The sequence below is a fragment of the Zonotrichia leucophrys genome, chromosome 4, assembly GCF_028769735.1.
Source record: "Zonotrichia leucophrys gambelii isolate GWCS_2022_RI chromosome 4, RI_Zleu_2.0, whole genome shotgun sequence".
In the NCBI taxonomy this organism is placed as follows: Eukaryota; Metazoa; Chordata; class Aves; order Passeriformes; family Passerellidae; genus Zonotrichia; species Zonotrichia leucophrys.
The window spans coordinates 40,399,883-40,421,771 of NC_088173.1; the positions used below are offsets into that span (position 1 = coordinate 40,399,883).

Sequence of the window (21,889 nt, forward strand, 5' to 3'; positions counted from 1 at the left end):
CCCTGAAACACTAACTGAACATAAATTTAAAATTTTGTCATTAATATTATTTCACTCTGGAATCTCCACTTTTGAGAACAATGGGGCACAGAGCAGAATGTATATTCTTATATTGCTTTGTGAAACTTGGCATTTGTCAGTGTCATATAAAACACATCAAAAAAGCAGCACTACCAGTTTTAGCACAAATATTTAAAGGAGTTCAGTATAAACTTTATGTCCAAATAAAGTCGACTAATACCCAGCAAGCAGTGGCGCAGCTGCATTAGCTCATGTAATGTTTCACACATGGAAACCAAGATGCAAGATTACCTCATTTATGGTAACACTCATAAACTACACAGTACACAGTAAACATGTCTGCCCAGCAAATTAAAATATCACTGCACTATGCAGCAGCTGAAGCTATCCAGAACCTGTTTATAATCCAATAGAAGCAGAAATTTGTCTTCAGTTCTAGAAACAGGGGGGAGGGGGGCGAATCAAAGTCTAAGTAAAATAAACTGCACTGCAAGTGTCACTTGCCCCAAGACTTCCTGCTTCCCACAAAAGACACGCAACCATTCTGGAGATCAAAGGTCACAGCTTTACAATAGAATACATTGTAAATAGCTTTAAAATAATTGAATACAACTGCAAACCAAGGACTCATTTATAGCTTGCTAGGAAAAAAATATAGCTGTTTTAAGTCATTCCCGTATATGAACTGAAACCTGCATTATAAAACTGCATCTGCTTCCAAACTACCAGATCAGCACCTGCATACCAGTTGGATTTGGTCATTCCACAGCCATCTAAATAATGAAATGCTTCTGAGTAAATTACATGCCGCCATTGTTTTGATTGTACTCCACAATGTCTGGGGAAGCAGGGCCATAACTGCTGCCACGGAATGGGTGCTCCACAGCTTTCTGAGGATCTGAGGCTCATCCCTACATCCTTATGGAAGTGAGAACCACTTCCTCTTGCAGCAGAATCAAGCCTTGGCACAAATGCTGGAAATATTCACCTGCAAAATGATTTCTTTCTCATGCTCTACTAATCAAACTGAATCTCCTCCTTACACAGTGCCTGGGACAGAGACTGTCTAACCAAGGGGCCTGGCACTACACACTCTGCCATTTCCAAGATCCAGGATTACATGTCCCAGACATATCAGCATTTTGCCTGTGCTCAGAGGCACTGCCAGCATGTCACCTGTGTGAGCAGAAAACCTGAAGTTAGGGATGTACCTCCTAGGTACTTATATCTATCTGCTCTTCTTTTTATCTTTTAATCACTCTCAGCATTTGCTATGGCAATAAAGCTACCAAACATAACCACATATTCCTCTCCAATTTCATAAATTCATTTTTATTCATTAACAGAAAAGGCCTGTGCTTTCAAAGGCTCCCCCCCACCCCCTCCTTCCCTCCAATAAACAGCTTCTGAGCTGAAACAACTCAAAAATTTTCTGGAAAATGAGCATGCACAACACATACCTTACAATTTATTACAGCTGTTTTTGCAGACCATAGACTCATTCACAATTTACAATAGGCACTATTTTTCAACCAGCCAAAGCAATTATGTCATACACGTCCACATTCAGTATCAACAAGTAAAATCCTTAGAATTATGACAGTTAATAAAAGCTCCTCCAGCTCTACTCCAACACCCTGCACAAGTTTCAATGGGATGCTCCTCTGAAAGCAAACTATGACCTGAAAATTATGTTTACAAGAGCTTATCTAGCATGTGATCTGCCTTGCATTAGTAAAGCTCAAAACCCCCCTTCAGGGCATAACAAATCTGGAGGTTTGTTGGCATTTTTTAATATATTTTCTATCTCACCAGGATTAAAAACAGGAAATCATTTGATGATATTTACTTATCTCTGTTGTTAACCTTAGTTACCTCTATTAGACTAGCAATTATGCCACTACAAAACCATAATCACTGGTCACAGCAAAAAGACACTTCACCCCAGACTGAATTGATGCTCATTTTAACAATGACACGCGAACAATTAACTGCTGCTACCTCCTTAAATCAGTGCTTCTCAACCTGCGGTTTGCAGATGCCTTTGGTCTATGGAATATTTCTATGAGACCACAAAGGGTAATTAAACAAAGTCTTGGTTTAGTGTCACTCAGCTGAAATTTGCTACCCAGGAAAATGTAGCCTCAATGGAAGATTTCATGGGGTCTCAGAAAAAAAAAACACTTGCAAGTCACTTCCATAGATAATTTTTTACGTGACAGAAGCAGACCTTGGAACTTTTACAATAGTTCTGACCTCTCAACTGCTGCAGGTGAAGAGTTTTCGCCACAAAACTGCAAGTCTGAAATGATCAGGAATTCCAGAGTAATGTGATTTCTGGTGGAACATTCACCTCTGTAGACAGGGTCTGGCAGATTCATTGTCTTTTTTCAGTTCCTTGCTCTGGCAGTGCTTATGGCTGTTAATAGAAGCCTACTGCTAGCTATTGCTAGCCAATAAAATCAGACTTCACCCAGGAAAACATGTCACTGACAGCCTAAGTCTCAGAGTACCCTCTTTTGCCCTGTTGCATATTACTTATTCTGAGTGATAAATTCCACATTTTTCATGGGAAAATCCTTTATGTACGTTACTGCATAGCAACTATGCAATAATACCTAAAAGGAAATTCTGGTTTTAAAAACATGTAGTGAATTCTTTTCTACCTTTTTCTATCAAAACAAACCAGTCTCACATACTCTGTAAGAGAAACAAAAGGAATCTACCTAGCCATATCTACATATGTTTATATGTATATTTACCCCATTAGGGAAAAAGTATATTGAATACTTTACCTTAGTTTAAAAGAAAGACATATCTAACAGCAAATATGACTCTGGTCTTCAGAGCAAACTTTCCTCTTCCTATCTATTCACGGAATGCCAAATAATCATATTGGGCACAGATAAAAATAATCTGTACCTTCACATTAACAAAAAGAAATTGAAAATCCAGAATCCATTTATTTGTGGAAAGACTGGTAAGAACTTCATCAGAGCTCCTCCATCTTTAGATACTGGGATCCCATCAAACAATGAAAAAGTTTCATTTCTCATTCCCTACAAAGAGAGTGGTTATGTTATTTTTCAATGTATTTAAAAGAGAAAAGATTTTTGCATCACACTCAACTTGTCCTGGAAAGATGAATCTCATCTCCGCTACAGGACTGCCATCTAATTCAACCCTAATTACCCATTAGCTAATCTATATTTTTGAGGGGTATCTAGTTTGATACAAGGGTTTCTCAAAGAGTGATTAGTTCCACAATTATTTTCACCAGACTTCATGGTCAGGCAAGATTTGCTGAGGTTTCAGCTGCAATATTGACTGAAGCAGTTTCTGCCCTGTCACACCATTTCTAGACTCTCCTTCTTGACACCCAGTTATACAAACATAACTGTCTGCTGGGCTGAATGGCAAAGCAAATGAGAACTGACCCAAACTAAAACCAACATTTTATCTTTTGTTTCAAAAGCTGCAGAATGCTTAATACTCTGAAAAATGTCACCTCTTAATACCTTCAAAATAGACACAGATAGTTAGCAGGGGTGATAAGTAAGCATCTTTTGTCTCCTCTGCATTTATTAAATAGAAATAATACATTTGATACATTTGCCTCATCACATGAAGGTCATGTAAAGGTAACTTAGTAATGTCTGTGGATGATTCAGATACTACTGAGTGAACACCAAAGAAAAGGCCATGTAGGATGCTTTTTTTAGAAGAGAGTTCAAACAGCATGCAATAAATAGGGTTTGAAGCTATACAAATGTAGCAGTATGGAGAAGGAACAGAGCAATGCATTAAATGAGCTCTGTCCATCTTCTAGACTGAATGAAGTCAGCATAAAACAGCAGCCTGTGATTATTTAGCTAGACATTATGTGTTGAGGCATTAGCTGAAGGGAAATGTATCTATCAGATATAGGTACAGATTCATTTTGTTTTTCAAGCAGAAGTCCATGAACTTATTCCACAAACCCTCCAAAGATGGAAAAACAGGAGTCCTTTATTATACAACATAGCATGTGAACATGTTTCTATGCTATCTGCAGTTGGTTTCCAACCTCATTAAAAATTCCAAAGCAGTAGTTGGTGTAGGACCACCATTCTGAGAGAATTCACAACCAAAATACACTGTCTAAAGTTTTCCTATTGCTGCCTTTGTGGGAAGGCCCTTCAGCTGGCAAAGGAAAGAAGTGAAGGATGTGAATTCAGACATGTAATGACTGTAAGGTCAGCACATGACCGCCAAGCATTCATGACCCCAAATTAAGAGGTATTACCCTCTATCTACTAATCCTTGGGTCACAAATGTACAGCCTTCCCCAAGAACATTAAAAATTCCTGAAATGTGCTTACAGCCCACTGCTTGAAAGATGGAAAGCTAACATGCATGAAGTGATCAGATAAGTCAAAGGGGCAGTTCTGTTCTCAAATACCATATTAAAAATGCCATGTCTTTTGGTCACCTTTTCTGTTAATGAAGATCACTACAATTTTACATTAATTTAATACAGAAATACAACTATGTCCTGAAAATAAGAACTTGAATTTCACAGATTCTAACATTTTAAATCCCAAACAGAATTTTGAAGGATAATGAAAACAGAAGCAACATTTATCTCAGCAGCAAATGCAATCAGAAGGTATTTCTAGTAAAATCACAGCACATGTGACCCAGAAATTCAGTTCTACATTTTAGCAGAGTGGCTTTAAACTATGAAAGACTATTTTTATCAATCTCAGTGTTTTCACATCATATAGAACATATGAGAGGCTACAAGCCATTCTGTTTGTAAGGTTACACAAATGTTTTTACTAAGAATAGAAATCCAGCTTTTCATGCCATCTGAATGTTTATGTCCAAAATTTACTTGTTAAAATCAACTGCAGCATCTGCATTTCCCATGCATTATAGTTACCCCCAAAAAAAGTGCACTTTTTTTTCAGGAGAAGATAATTCCGGATTAAATCCTTTGTGGAGACTAAAGTTGTGTTAATCTTCTAGTTGTTATTAGAGCTCACTACAAACTTCATACCTGGTACATGAACCTAACATTTCAGGAAGATATCAAATAGATTTCATGTTATGTTCCTGCATTAGGATCTCCATGTAACCACTGGAGACAGTAAAGCTGTCTCTGTTTATCAATCAACCCATATCCCCGTCATTTTTGTATTTACAGACAGTAACACAAAGGGAAAAAAAAAACCCTCACAAAAACTGAAGCTATCTGGCCATATCTGCTGATTCATCTGTATAGTTTCACATTAATTTCTTGTGAAATTCTCTGCTTGCTGCTTGTATCACAGTTTTCTGCCAGCAAGCTCCACTGCCACTATTCATGTAACACTACCCTTTTTAGTCTCTTTGAAGAAAGTGATCTTTGGACTGGAAAACCCCAATATGTGCATTTCATTGCCGTCTATAACTGTCCCTGACAAACATAAAATGTAGGGACTACTCCAGTTGAGTTTTTCTCCTTCCTTACTCTTTCACTTGTTAAGTCCTGAACCTCATAATGAAAGGAGCAGGAAAAGGAGAATGTTTCAGTCAGAGATGTGTGATTATGGAAGAACCATCCATCTCTAGGAAACCCTGTGGCTCACTTCAGGGAACACCAGCGGAATACATTCCTAACCTTGCTCATGCACTGGGACTTGCTCTTGTTAGGGAAGTGACAAAAGTGACATAAACCAGAGAAGGCCATCTGGCAAGACCCAGCTTGCCACGCGGTTTTATCTGATCCCCGAGCACGCCTGCCCATCACCAGCCCAACCACACCGAGGATAATGTTTATATATGCTGCAGGACAAGGGTGCATAAAACAAATCCAAATCAGCAGGACTTAAAGCACTGGAAATAAAACTGAGCTAATGTGACGGTGCTGATGTAGCCAGAAACAAAACCAATGCTGAGTACACAGGATTCATTCATCTCAAGTGCACAGCCCAGCTCATGTCAGTCTCCTATAGCCACAATATCAAAATGGTAGCAAAAACAAGAAGTCAGCACACTGTTTACACCTGGGGTACAAGGGCCTATAAATGGGTCACAATCAGGTTAGATGACACATACCATGGGAGGAATCTCAGCACAAAGCAAAATTTCTCAGTAAGTGGTCACTAGTGGTTACAACAATGCAAAAGGAACTTCCCTCCATATTTGGGAGAGAAACATCCAAACCCAAAAGAATAAACCTAAATATTGCTCTCTTCTTAAATTATTCTAAAGCACTAATCCACACAGGACAAACTGCAACTGGGGCACAGTTCAACAAACAAGAATGAAGGCAGAAAGGAACACAATCTGCCAAAAATCTGTGAAGAGCTTAGATCTGTCCACACTGACAGCAAAACTGAGCTTAAAATGGATGTGAGCTAAGTTTGTATGCAGCTTTGGAATGGGTTTTCCTCATAGTTTAATTCTGGTGTACACACAGCCCAAGGGTGTGCCTGCATGATGGGCTTGCATCAGTGTGAAGAGAGGATATTGACAGTGCACACGTCCAAGTCCATGCAGTAAAGGCTGCTTCATGTGCTTTTAGTATCTTAGAGAAAGCTCAATAAAGTAAATGAATATAAAACAAACATCTTTGAGATTATGCAGCAAATTTTAATTCTTAGGTTATTTATATAATTTTTGGCAAAATATATTATGAAAAGCCTGTTGTGAAAACAGTTATCCTGTGATTTATTATGAAAGCAAACAACGCTCCAGCAGCTCCTGGAGCATGCTTTCACCGTCCTCCACTCCTAATCCTCATTACAAAGTTCTTATTCTGCCTCAGAAAGCAGATGGCAAGAGATAATGTCAGTAACAATTAGGAAGCTTCACTGCCCTTAAGGAGTCTTCTACTATACATTTGCAATTTATTTTTTAAGAGATTATTAGAAACAAGATACTTTGCACTATTTTTATTCTAGCATGTGGTTTGGAGCATTCTCAAAACAATTACACAGGTTTTGTTTTGGTGTGTGGGGTTTTTTTTTCCTTTAAACAATGGAAAATGTTGGGGGCTTTATTAATTAAAAATAAACATTATAAATGAAGCTTCCAGCATTATTTTTATTCTACACATTGCAAAACTAAACCCATTTGAGTTTCCTAATATTTTAAATCAATTTCCTCTAAACTACTTGCATGCTGCTGAACCTTTCATGTTTTTATGAGCCCAGTTCAACTCTCACTAACAACTAACTTGGATCAGGTCCAACGTTTAACTGTAGTTTAGAAAATCTCTTCCATTTGGAAAGGACAAACTCAAAGGACCTCACAAGAGTATATATTATGTCAATTTATCAATGCAGAATATCAATGCTTGTAACCTATTTGAATGCCAGATATATTTTTGCTATTATTAGTATCTTTAATGTTGTTTTACAAGCTGATGCTTTTTAATAACAATATTAGTCTACCTAAATATAATCCAAATAGGAAGGACTATTTCAGAATGCAAAAAAGAAAAAAAGCTGAGATTTCATATAACTTTTTTATTGGAGACTTATTTTGAAACTTTAGTGTTAGAGAAAATTTCTCTCAAAAAGAAGTAAGCCAGGCTGTCTCAGCCAGCCTTCTCTAAGTCACACAAATATTATCTTTGTGTAGATACATCCTCCACTATCCTCCTACAGAGCAGCTACATTAATGGAAGATCCACCTGCTCGCTGTTGCTGATTAAAGTTTCCCCCTTCCCAAATTCTACTCCTCAGATCTGCCACAGACACTGGCAAGTGAGAGCTCTCCAACATGATTCGGCCAAACTGATCCTAGATAGGCAGCCAAAACATTCTTTAAGTACTTGAACTAACCTGGACAGGATCAGGTGAGCACAAGCACGAGAAACTCCAGCTCTCATGTTTTTTACTAATGGTCCTTTACTTCATGCTTCAAAAGCAGAACAATTGTATTGATTTAAATTGCAGAGTATAGCAATTTGAGCTATTTGAGAATGAAATAAAGAAATTAAAACTGGCCCTTTATTGGATTTGGTTCTGTAGGTGACTCTGCATCTCACAAATATTACTAATACAGATCAATAGATCAGCAAGTATTTACTTAAAGGGAGACTTTGTAGCTAGCATAAGCAGCCTTTTAACTAATAAAGACTGAGAATAAAAATCACAACCTAAGAGATCTGGGCTTGCTCGAATTCCTTCACAAAGAGAAACTGGGAAAAGAATTCTCTGGCCTTTATCACTTAAGGTGGACCAACCATCTGACCAAAGCAACCAAGTGCCCAGAACATTTATGACTCATATGAACATGACCTGGATTGTTAAAAACCTGCACTTTTTGCCAAGTACATTCTCTTTTCTTGACTAATGGGCTATAGTTTGGCCTCTCCTTAAACCAAAAGGGCTACACCTGAACTTCCAATTAAAGGGTAACAACTGGCAGATGTGAGGGACCATCGAGCAGGAGGTTGACGCTGAGCAGATGGGCTGGGGTGCAGCAACCTTTTCCATCAGTTTCCACCCACTGCTTTTGCAAAGGCACATAATCACCAGGAGCCTGACACTGCCTTTCTTCAGGCAGCAGCACGATACTCCCTGCAGAGCCCAGGGCTGCTATCATCAAACTGGGACCAGGATCAGGGCTAACCAAAGCTGGCCAGCTCCACAAGCCCACACTGCTCGCTGCTGCTTAATGAGATAACTCCAACAGAGCAAACAGAGGTTTCCACTCAAGAATGTTTGTACTTCCACTGCAGCATAGCTGACTATGCCATTTGCTGTGCAAGTGCCATAAATGGGAGAAAAATTTGTAAATCAGTCACTAAAATAATAACTTTTGTTAGAAAAGGCTTTTTCATGTTATTTTGGTTATTTCATGCTATTTCAGCTAAAAGCACAGCTCCACAAACATCTGTCCCTGAACAAAGACACAACTGGGGAAATTTGGTGAGGGGTAGGAAGAAGAGGTGGGGAGCTCTCCTTAGATACATCCCCTAAGTTTTTGGAAACATGTCTTCAGATTTTTCTTTCTATAAAGCCTAAAGATCTGTTCTAATAACTAAAACAACATTAATAAGGTTAAGAAAAAGATACTTCTATTTATTAGAGCAAGCAGAGGTGGGTACTATTTCTGTCATATTTCTCTGAGTTTGTCTTAACTGCTGAATGTAAGATCTTGTAGTTCATATTACTTGTTTTGTACCACGTAAACTAAGTATGCTTTTATTTGTATAAATGTCCCTCTCTGATTTCTGAGTATTATTGTTACATTTCCGAGTCTAATTAGACACTTTTTCAAAAATATTGCCCTGTAGCAAAGTTAAATTGATCACTTCTTGAACAACTTTTATGTCCCCATATTACAAAATAAAGTCATTTCCTGATGCATCTTCTCAGTACTATACATTATACTGTAAGGTTTTCTTATGCTCTTTCTTATCTCTTTTCTTCTAGGAACAAGAAACTCTTTCCTCATACCAGAGTTCCTCCTCCATCCATATCATTGTCAGAAGCTTTCTCCGTACCCCAGATGGTTTTAGCAACATTTCTCTTCCTCATCCCAGGAGTGGAGTCTTGCCAGGAAAAAGCACCAAAAGCAAAGCCTCAGCTGACTTCTTTTTGTATCCTTCCATGTAGGGCACAGATGGTCAGGTTTCCTCAGCCCCTCCCCTTCTTCAGCTGAAAACCCCAGCTCCATGTATGCAAATATTGACAAAAACCTCACCTCCTTTTCCAACACTTAGGATGGAAACTTCTCTACACTGACTCACTGACTTTATTACAAATACTTTGTTTTGAGCTACACATCAAATTCAAGTTTACCAGAATGTTTTCCCATATGGTCCATAAACAGACACAAAAACAAATCAAACACTGTATCCTACCACGTCTCTCGCCAGTACATTTGCTGTATGAGAGTCCTGATCTCCTTACAGGAGCAACAACTTGGCTATTTCTTTGCAAGGCCACTTACAATCACAGACTGTAAGTTTCAGTAAATAGAGTAAAAAACTGTCATATCTTTCAAACTCTTTTTTTTCCTCCCTTACCACTAAGCTTGTGAAGCAATTTTTACACGTTACTCAAAATTCTTGATACATTTTCAGCAGTATCAGTCCAGGCACAACATTTGCAGAACAGACAAAGAGAAGACAGACAGATTTAGTGAACACCTGTTAAATGGGGCAGTAGCTCCAGCACAATTGTTTCCCACTTCATTTCACACAGTAATAACTTTAATGTCCTCCATGGACTCGCTTTCAAACACCAGTTCTACAGCATCACACAACAAAAGAGCTGAAAGCAAATTTAATTGTCTAGATTGCTTCCAATCATCTTATTTTTGGATAAAAGCAAATATACCTACTTTAAGTTTTTTTTTTAACTGTATCTATTCAAACTGTGTTATATTCAACATTCTATAATCTTTCCCAACTGCACAACATTCTCCTCCATGTTTTAATATTTATCTTTTCTATGGTAAATTCTTTTACCTCATTAGGAAATCTGCATATCCCATCAATCTCTTTACAGTCCATACTTTTAATATAGGCTTTGTTTCCTTTTGACTCTTATACATGTATCTAGGCTTTTCTCACTGTTAAATCTCCTGGTTTAATTTTGCTGTCAGTTAAAATATTTGTACATTTTAGTTTTATTCCAGCTCACCTTGCTTAGTTAGACTCCACTAACACAGACACATTACACATAAGTGTGTAGTGTCCTAACAATTGGAAATTAATTAGAACTAATTTTAGAATGTGATAGGTTATGGCTTTTTTTTTTTTTAATGAGAGAATTAGGCTAGCCTTATTCAAGACCTTAAAGTTTTAGAATTATGAAGTGTGGCAAATTCTGACACCAGCTTCTTTAACTAATTTTTTCACAATAGTAAAGACAGACTGTCTATGAGTGTTTTAACTTTTCTTCATTCAGGAAGACTGGCATCTATCCCACTCTCAGAAATTACTGAACTACAAGCATGTGTGGACTTTTTAAAAATAATTCTACACTGTTTACATTCTTGAAGTCCAGAGTTTGGTTCTAATTTCTATAAAGTAACTTGCATGCAGTTTAAAGAGATGGTAGGAATTGCAGACATAACCTAAAGAAGGAAATGTTATGGAAAAAACAGACTTTTAAAACTCTGCTTTTCCTTCTATTTACCAAGATGAAATGGATAGAAAATAGATCAAGGCTTTTGACTAGCAAATGATGATCTGCTACTTAGGTTACTGTTTTCATTGAAAAGGCAAAAAACCAGTTTCTTTCCATCATCACATATATTTCATTATGTATTAACTTTGTCCTACACATGCATCTCTCCAGTGTATTCCATCATATATATTATGCAAATCCCATCTCCCAGTATTAGCCTATTTTGCTGTATTATGAAACCCAAACTGAATGCTTTCAGTATTCTTACCTTCTGTTCAAAAGCACAGTTTGGGATCACTTTTAATTACTTCCCTCATATTCTTGAATTTATTTTACTCTCTCTATATTGTAGTCTTATTTACAAATTAAATCAATAAAAATTCATATATGAAAATTAATAAAGCCACAACTCCAACAGAATTGGATTTAAATAAACATGAATTTCTAGCCATATTTCTTAGATGGCACTTCAATAAAAATAAGTTACACATGCAGTCAATTTTTCACACAGAAAAATTAGTCCACATTTTTTATTCACAGATTTTCAGAATCTTTTCTAATAGGCCATATATCACATTCCCTTAGAAATATTTCCTCTTTACTTTTCAAAAATGTCTTGTATTGAATGATTTTTTTAATTTTCCCTCCAGAATGCCAACAGATTAGGTTTTTGCCTGCACCAATTTCACCTATTTGTAGTTATGCTTGCATTGCTAAGGTTATTCTACATTCATCTTCAGATCTGAATAAAGTGTTTCAGAATGGGTAAAAAAGTCTCATTCCCCCCCTTTCTATGAATAATAATCAGACCTGTACATGATATAATTAAATCAAAAGATTGCTCACAATTTCCCAGGTTTTTTGATTCTACCCTGCACACAAATGTTTCTATGTCAAAGACAAAGGTTCTAACTTTTGGAAAGTAATTATAAAAGTGGAAAAAATCCTGCACAAGCACAGATAATGAAATTGTCACATGTGTGCTGAGCTGGCAGAAGATGACCCTGAGTGGTGCAGGAACACAGATTTACCAATGCACCAAATGCAAAAGCAGACAGCTTTAAGCTAGCGCTGGTATTCCACATGGAGAAACTGAAAGGGAAAACCAGACACTGACTAGAACTGCACACTGGAGTCATGGAAGTGCTTCTCCAGGAAAGGAGGAATCCTGCTGCTTCATTCACACACCAGCCTGCATTCCCTTCAGCTGTTTGAGAGATCACCTGTGCCCCTCTCCCCTCTGCCTGCTAAGTGCACACACAGCGGAGCCCCTGTGCTTCCCAGGGCTGCCTTGTTCCCATAGATGAGGGGGGGGGAAAAAGCATTTAACAATATCAACCTTTTATACAGATGAAATCTAATATGCCAGCAGACTGGACCTTCCACACCCAACTCTGCTGAAGAATACTATTCCTGACTGGAATATTAGACTGCTACATTTCTGAGACTTCTATGGATGAAAGTGTTTATCTTGCCTGATGCAAGGAACTTTGCCTCCTGTATTAAAGTTTTTTCATAGTTACATCTTGAAAAACCATAAAATGAATGTAGAATGATGCTTTAATATTCACTGGCCATAGTTATGTTTAAACATACAGCTATTTTAATTGCATTAACATATAGCTATTTTAATTGCATAATGCACATTCGTAGCATAGAAATAAAAGAATTTGTCAGGAAAAGCAAAGCTACAGATTATTTTTATAGATATCTTTTCTATAATAATTTATGAAAGTGATTTTTGCTAAAAATTATAACACTTGTAGCGTTATTAGACACTCTCCATTCAGAGGATATTGTATAGATATTGTTTTGTATATAGATTACAATCTTCAAAGAAAAGGCACAAGAATACACCAAATATCAGAAATAGAAATTGAAGTAACAGTTCAGAGTCTGAAAGAACTGATATCAATTCTCAAATTCTGTGAACATCCCACATCAGCCTGGATTGCTGGAAGCATTTTCATCCCTCAGTGTACACAGTTCCATCTGCATTCCAGCTTTTTAGGACCCCATCCAATTCCATGAAGACCAGAATCTCAAAGTAGGTGCTGCACACATTACAACTCTAATGTTGCTGGTTAAGCCTGGTTTACATTTTACCCTTTTTTCTGCTCTCTAATGTTTTTAACATATTGAATGGGTCAGCTGTTATCAGGAATACACAACTAATGATCTAGCAATCTATTACTAGTAATGCCCACTTCTAAGCCTTAATTCACATAGATAGTATCACATTATGGTATAATTTGCTGTAACACATTTTCAAATACACAGCTGTGGAACCAGGAAAAACATCAGAGAGATTTTTCCAAGATAACACACACAAAAATTCCTGTACATTCCAGGATTTAACCCAGTATCTATATTTGACTAATAGCAATAGTCTTAAGAGACTGAAAGTAACATAATTTTTTCAAAGCCAAGTTTTGTTTTTTCACCCAACACACAGAACCTGCAGTTCTGAGCACTGTTGTGTGAGAGCTGGCAGGGGATGCTGCTTTTCCAGTGTAGCCTGGTATAAGTTGGAGTTGCTTGTGCTGAAAATAATGCCCCATATCAACTGATAATGATCCTCTAATTCTCACAGGAGATTTTTCTTACCTTAGACAATTCTAAAAACTGATTCATTGTGCTCCACTAAAATTTGTACTGGGGCAAATGACTGCCCTACCCTTCCTTTCCATTTTGCTTTTCATGATTCTGCCATGTTTACTTTTGTGTATAGCATCTTTATGTATTTAAGCATTTCATTTGTTTCAGAAAGCTTCCAAATACTACATTTTCAATTATTTGAAAATTGGATTTCAAAACTTTCAGTCCAGCACAGTAATCTCATCACTTTTCTAATTTGTCTTGCATTTTCCCCAGTATTGAACAAAATGGATAAACTCCAAATCATGAAAGGACTAACTGCAATAAAGCACTAAAACACTTAAATTGAGATATATTGTGGAAAGCTGTCTTGACAGACCTCAATGACTTCATTATCATTGAAGCAATCTAATTCTCAAAAAGCTGAGGCTCATCAAAGCTGTGTGAAATTTAGTTATTATCTGTTAATTAATAGTTTCAAATTAATTCTTCCCAATTCAGACATCCAACTTTCAATGACAGGACAAAATAGATTATTTTACCATGCAGAACAGAATTTCCTTATTGAGATTTTTAGCTATTCCTAACTATCAGTGGGAAGCATAGGGCTTTTCCCTGGCTTTCACCTGGTCTTTGTAAATGTCTACTTATTTATGCATGATACAAAGGACATTTAAAATTTCTATCAGCTTGAATGCAGTGATTATTTCTAGGTCCAACACATGAAATTAAATTTCTAAAATAGAAAACTGTTCTAAAGGAGAGCACCTAACATAACTAAGACTGTGAAGCCAAGAAAAGATGCCACAAAAATCTAAGTTTTAAAGGTTCTATCTGTTTCTGTGTCTGAAAACTGCTGCTAAAGGTTTTGTTTAGGACTCCTGTATCCAAACCACATCTGAGCATCTATCTCTTTATATTCTCCCAAGTCCACTTCCCATTCCTATTTCCTGTAGGCCTTTCAGAAGCATGGGAGAACCAAAAACTGTTAGGTATTTTTATTAGGTATCAGATGAAGTTTGCATCCTCCCTTTCACTCACATACTAAATGCTAAGGATAGTACAATTTAGAAATAGTAAAGTAAGGATGCAACAGTATGTTGCATTTGAGATTTTTCTGTGTTGTTGGGAGGAGGAATTATAATTTTGTTTAAAAATTTGTGGGTTTTACTCTTATTAAGCTAATACTATAACTGTTATTACACACGTATTTATAAAATGATGAATTCAGACAATAATATAGTTATTGTTAATTGCACCTGTATAAACTGAAAAACACTTTCAGATGTCTTAGCACTTATTTCATGGCACTAAACATAGTATGCCTGAGCTTTAGAGGTATATAATAGTGTTCCATTATGGTAAAAACACAGTCACTTTTCCATCAAAATCTGGACTGTCTCAGAGAAAAATACCCTATCCTCCTACTGAGTTATGTCATTACAAAACATTGTATATCACGGACTAATACATAATACCAACTACATGCAGAAGCAATAGATGCACTTTGGAGTTCTTTGTATTGCTTAGAATGACATCCTGATGCTACCATTTAGCTCATGATAACATTATATCAATCAAAATCCAGTTTTAATTATACAACATTTTGCTTATTCTCACAGAGCAAACACAGACAAAATGCAACGACCTATTTCAATTAAAATACACACTTTACAGAATTAAAAATAAGTTGGAAATCACTTTTAAATCAGCTATCAGCCTGTCAATTAATGCTCTGAACCCCTGCTATTGACCCAGTACTGCACAAGCTCTTATTATGCACTGTCCTACGTATCATCTGTTCCCCGCGCTGCTCTGTTCCAGAAAGACAGACAGCTGCAACAGAATATCCCTGTTCAACCTGAGGACCATCTGACTTTAACTGTAGCACACAGCTTGATGTGGGTCTGGTTATGAGAAGCTGAAGTATCACACTGCAATAATCTGGAGAAGCAGAAAGCTGCCAAGGCGCGGCTGCAAACGGGGCTCGCGCTGTCTGCCTGCCTGACGGGCTGCAGGAAATATGATTAATGAGCAAGGCATAATGATATCAGGAACCCGATTAGCACCACAGAAAGGTCACAGATCAAAGTAGTATGCATTTCATGAGCTCCAATCGTTGGATAAGATCTGGGGACTTAAAGAGGTAAATTCAAATGCAAAGCGGAAAAAATATCTTTGTGTCATAGCTTACAAAATGAGCACTAGAATACTGTAATCCCTATTTTGTCTGAACCAGGAGACAGCAAGGAATTATTAGCTGAATACATCAACCCATGCCACATTGTAGCAAGCTTTTCTTGATCACATTAGTGTGGATCTGAGCTTTAAGCATTCTCCCTAAACTATTCCACTTGAAAAAGAAACTATGCTGATTTGATGCTGATGGTATTCAATCCACCAAGTATTAACAAGGAAAAGCAATTTAATATTTGCATGTAATTTTCTCAGTGTTATTCCACTGCAAAAGTGGCAGATCACAGAGGGCATCATCCACGCCAGCCAGGCCCACTACTCCTGGATAAGTTCAACTATGTCAGACAGAAGCAGTTAATGTAATTCATTGGCAGAGAGGCTTAAATTTAATGCTACCAGACTGACCAAAACTTGGTCCCCTAATTACAGAAACAGCATCAAGGACCTACAGCCGTAGGTCCTACCCATTTGGTAGGACACCTGACATCATTTGGATGATGTCTGGCACACTTTAATACCAACGCTTGACAAATTATTTCTTACTTTTGTAATTGGTTTAAGCCTTAAAAAAAAAATCAATAAATCAATTTTTTTCTGTGCAATTAATACTGGAAAACTGTAAAATTTCATGCTGAGAATATTGCACAAGAACAAGATATCAAAGAGAGCTGCAAGAAAGGCAGACAGGCAGACATGAGCAAGAGATTGGGAAATGAAGGAAGAACGAGGGAATGGTAGGACAGTGCATACAGAGAGATGAGGGTGAGAAAACCTGGCCCATGGCTCGAAATGAGGAAAAATAATTAAGAGCTAAGATCTTAGGCAATGTGGAAGTGGGAGATTAACTTCCCAGTGGGGAAAGCCAGATCTGTAACTAATAGAATAAAAGTATATTTTAATGCAAAATCTAAAACAACAGTCATGAGAGATCAAGGCCACCTTGACAGATGTGCCTTTGACAAGTTCGCTCAAGAACACAGCTTGGCATTTCCCCAGGTTACTCTGAAGCACCAGCACATGCCAAGCTCACAGAGGTGCCAGGCTACCTCCCCTACCTATCACCACTACTGTGAGAGAAAAAGCTGAGTTTCAACATGGTTTGCCAAGTAGTCCTGCTAAATGTTACTGTATTTCATATCTCATTCAAATAAAATTTGCACATACACATGGATGAAGGAAAACAATAAATCCACCCAACGTTCTTTGTGATTCTATGGTGCATCTACCACTGCCTGCAGGAATCTAGGCCACAGAGCATTTCTGAACACCATGGTATCACGTCACCGGTACAAGTGCAGCGTAAAACATTCTAATTAACTTCTGAACCACAGATTTCTTTTGATGTTAAGGTTCTCCAATGTTATGAAGCCTGACATGCCACCAACAACAGAATTTCAATTCCCATACCCTAACTTAGGAGCATCAGGATGTTATCCTGATAAGCCTGGTATCTGAAAGGTATTTGAGAGTTTCCATGCCTCAATTCACTATTTCCCAGTTGGCTGGCTACCACATAAAACTGCAGCCTCATACTTCAAGATTTGCTAGGAAAAGCTTCTGTTATTTATTTCAGAATGCCAACAATGCAGAACTGTTTCATTCTGAGAAGAGCCTAACACGGCTTTTGAGAATGTGCTGAAACACCAGCAGTGATAGTGTAATAGCTACTCCATAATTCATTTCACTGCCCAGAAGGCACAGTGAAGATAGGCAGTGCTAGCAACTGCATTTCCCAAAACAGGGAAGAGAACCAGTAACACAGGTTTGAGAATGAAACATGCAAAGGAGAATTTAGTTTTATTTTCTTGTGAAAAAGGCTCTGAAAAATTTCAATTTAATGGAAGAGATGGCAGAAGATTGAAAATGCCTCTTTGGAGTCATACAGACACTAAAATTCAGAAACCTCAAAATCACATTTAAGTCACAAATATTTTTATGATCAAACAAGCTTTTTCAAGCTTTCTGTCAAGTGCTGATTTTATTACCTCTTTAGAACCACAAGAGCTGACATAGAAAAACGGTAAAATTTTCTGTACATTTAGACCGCATTCAAACATTTTTGACCAAATCTAAGACTGAGAATACTACACTCCTTTTTTCTTCCTACATTTGTAAATCTGTATCTTCATATAATTTCAGACATAGTTCCATGTAAATTATAAATATACATTTCAGGCGAAGATGTAAATTATTTCAGAAGAATCTTTCAGGACAGAAGTGACTGGACACTAGAAGAGAGCCATCTTACCAGTCTGTTTATGCGAACAAATTCTTCTGGGGTTTTGGCCCATGGTGGAAGTTCAACATCAGACACCACTGTTCCATCATCCATCACTCCCAGATTGTAATTGTTGCTGTTGACAAATATCTCTGGGAGGTAATAAAATTCAGGAATCAATTCCTGTAGATAAATTAAAAACAATGCCATGTCATAAATTCTGTCAGAGGATGCATTGTGTCACATTAAAAAAAAGTAATTAAAAGGATGGAATTAAGAAAAGAGAATATATAAAATTCTCCCACAGACATCCCCCTCCTTCCCTAGAAGGGTCCCCTTCTGCAATTTCTAGAATTCAAACCTGTAGATATGATGACTCCATTGCATGCTTTTAACATGACAAAGAACTGAGACACAACAGGCTATAAAACAAAAATGTCAGAACATTGGTTTTGGTTGCATGTTAGGCACTGAGAAACTTAAAAAAACAAAGTAATGAACATCACATGGCACAGATAATATTTAGCAGAAAGGTACAGACAAGAAATGATGGTAAAAAGTTGTGGAAAACTGATTCTTTCACATTTTAGTACAATACACATTTAAAATGCAAATGCAGAAATGGCAATCTACAGTTGGGTGAAACCAGCATCATAGATATTAATTACAAAGGTGTGAAACCCAGTTATAGTCTTGCTCTAATGTAAAAAGTCTAAGAACCTAATGTTTAGGCTATTACCTAAGATTGCTCAATGTCCAGAAATAGTTTTTTTTGTAAATGCCAAAATACCTGGAGTTACGCCACATGTTCCATAAAAACAAAGAAAAAAACCCACAAAGCTGAATACAGTCAACATTTTTCTTTCACATAAAGTTAATTTACTCAATTATGCGTCCAGTCTATAAATTACAGGGAAGAACCACACAAGATTTCATGCACAAGAGACAAAAAGGCAGGGATTTCACATGGTTACAAGGTCTGCACTAAATTCCTTGCCAGGATCATCACTGCTGTAAACAAGCGATGTTTTTGATGTTCCAGGCCTGTGCTGAACAGGACTGGAACTCAGCATTTACACCTCCCTGGCTGACCTGCTCTGGCATCTCTGCTGGCACAGCTACCATGCCTGAGGAAAAACAGTACAGGAACTGTGATTTCTAAGTCTTCTCAGAAAAACAAAGTGATAGTAATGGCTAAACAAAAATATTATTAAGCAGAAAATGATGCATTCTAGTGCAAAACTGAACATAACGTGCTAAGAAGGAAAATTACCCCTAAGGATTTCCTCCTGGATAAGTGGATTATTTTCTTGTTTTGCAAACAGATCTGCAACTTCCTAAGTTGTCGTGTATTTTATAAAATACACAGTAGGTAATACATAAATTTATCCAAGTTAATGGGATTAGAACCTTATTTATACACTTACATAAAAACATCTGCAATGTCTGGGTATAACACTTAATAGAAAAAGCCCATAAAGATGTAACACACATATTTCTGCCCTATATTTTAAAGGTAGATTGCTTGGGTAGGTTTTTTTGGTTGTTGGGTTTTTTGGGGGTGTTTTTGTGGAACTTGATGTTGAGACTTGCAAACCTAGCAATTTGATGGATTTAGAAAAATTGAGCCACTAAATTAGAGAATTTACTTCCTTTGTAAAGAAAGGATCAATACACATAATTGCTTCAGGAAGTGTATTTCATAGCAAATGAGTGGTGTAAAATTGGTCTTCCATACAGCAAATGCAAGCTGCAGGCCACTTGAGAAGCAGGAAAAAAAATCAGACTGCCTCAGTGGCTTTGTCTACCGTGGGTGGAGGATGTGGCCACGCCACAAGATCAGCAGATCAGATCTGAAACGCAGTCCTGACATGGGTCAGCAGCTCAGTGGTCTCCAGGATAGCCCCCGAGGGCCAGCTATGGCACGAGCAGCTTTCCAAAGGGCTGAGTGCAAGGAGGAGGTCATCAGATTGTGGGCAAGGTCAAGCCAGAGAAGCCAGGGCAAAGACAGGAAAGATCAAGCAGGAATTAAGCTATTATCACCTCCATCCTTGTGTGAAACACTGCTTGGCTTTGAATTGTACATCTTTTTGTTTACAGTCCCCTAATTAACTAGGGTAAAAAACATGCTTCTGTACCAAATGCTCGACAAGTAGTTGATAAAAAAGAGATTTGAAACTATTTCACTGCATAAGAACAAGAATGTAGCAAGGATAAGCACTGTAAAAAAAAGTTTGTAAAAAAAGGTAACACTGAGGTTGGTACAGTTTTTATCATCACAGAAACCAGCAAAGAAAAAGCAGAGACACAGGACTATTAATTTGATAGCAGGACACACCACAAACATGAAACCATACCCTGGTTCTGAGCACTTAAAATACAAGCTCATTACATATGTTGCCAATGCTTTTATTTCTTCTTTAAATATGTATCTGTACAGCTATTCATTAGTTTCTTTCAAGATCAGAAAGCATTTGGCTTTTTAGAACACATTGTTTTCATTAGGTTACACAGAAACAATATGCTGGAAACTTCAAAATTACCTGTAATTTCTACTAGTTTGACTATTAGAAACTTTTCATAAAGCTTTTCATTACTCCAGAAATGAGTTTTCAGAAAGTATTTCACTGTCACCATTATGATAAATTTCTACAAAAGGAGTTTCTTTGTTATGTGATTTTCTTCTCTTGGCCATGTGCTAACATTTACCCATGGAAAAAGGGAGTGCAAACAGATGCATGTGGCCATTGGAAATGAGCTGTATTTAGAGCCCATTTTTAATGCCTTTACACAGGTGAAAATTATAACATTAGTTAAAGTTTTTCCTAAAACAGCAAAAACATCTGACCACAAAATATTAATTTTTATCAAGTAAGCAAATGTTATTCATGTATCTGGCAGCTGCAGCCTTTAACAGTCAACTTTAACTCCTCAACTGTTTTTGTGGGGTCTTCTTTTTTCTTAAAATCTTCAAATCACATTTTGAAGATTTTAAGAAAAAACAAAAATTGAACTGACATTAAGACAGCAGATGCTGACCCATGTGTGCAACTCCAGAAATAACAGAACCTCCTGGAGACATGAGAATGTCAAAAAAAAAATGGATGCACTTTTTGCTTGTTTTGCATGGCAGGAGGAATGAGTTAGTACATGTTTTCACACAAACATCACGTGAAGATGCAGGACCAGACATGAGAGGCCAGAATGGAGAATCCTTTAAAATCTCACCTGGAACGGTGACAAGGACTGGACTAACTACAAGGCAAATACAGCCTCTGCATGGATATTCTGTCAGCTTCTTATAGCTAAACGGTTCTAAACTAATCCATGCTTCTGATTTGTAAAATCACCAAGTGTGGGGTCTGTAGTTTTGTCTGCACAAATTTCCTTCAGCTGTTCTAAAACTGTTGTTTCCTGGCAGTTCCAGTGGAAGGTCCCAATGGCCATTTTGGGGAACCCAGTAAATGTGAGTTCCTTATTTGCACTTCTATGCATCCTTCCAGGTACTACAGACCTCCATGATCATCACATTCTTCCTCAGGGATCTCTTTTTGCAAGCTAAAGGATTCTAGTCAGTTTAGTTTTGTTCCCTCTGCAAGTCTTCCTTCCAACTAAAAATTTTGGTTCCCTCCATACTTTTTCTAACTCTGCTGAGTGAGTCCCTTCTAAAATTTTCCATAGTCAGCACATGTACAGAAATGGTAAAACTGTCCCACATTTCTTTTGTTTAAATTTCACA

The 21,889-nt window shown here is 37.3% G+C and overlaps 1 protein-coding gene across 2 annotated transcripts in view; it reads right to left on the minus strand.

Annotated features, from left to right (window-relative positions):
* The window catches only part of LRBA (LPS responsive beige-like anchor protein), a 369,174-nt gene that overhangs the window by 73,629 nt on the left and 273,656 nt on the right, over positions 1-21,889 (minus strand). For both annotated transcript variants that reach the window (XM_064711253.1, XM_064711252.1), the window contains exon 48: positions 18,181-18,333. In XM_064711253.1, the coding sequence (XP_064567323.1) occupies positions 18,181-18,333 (153 nt within the window). The remainder of the gene's footprint in view (positions 1-18,180; positions 18,334-21,889) is intronic.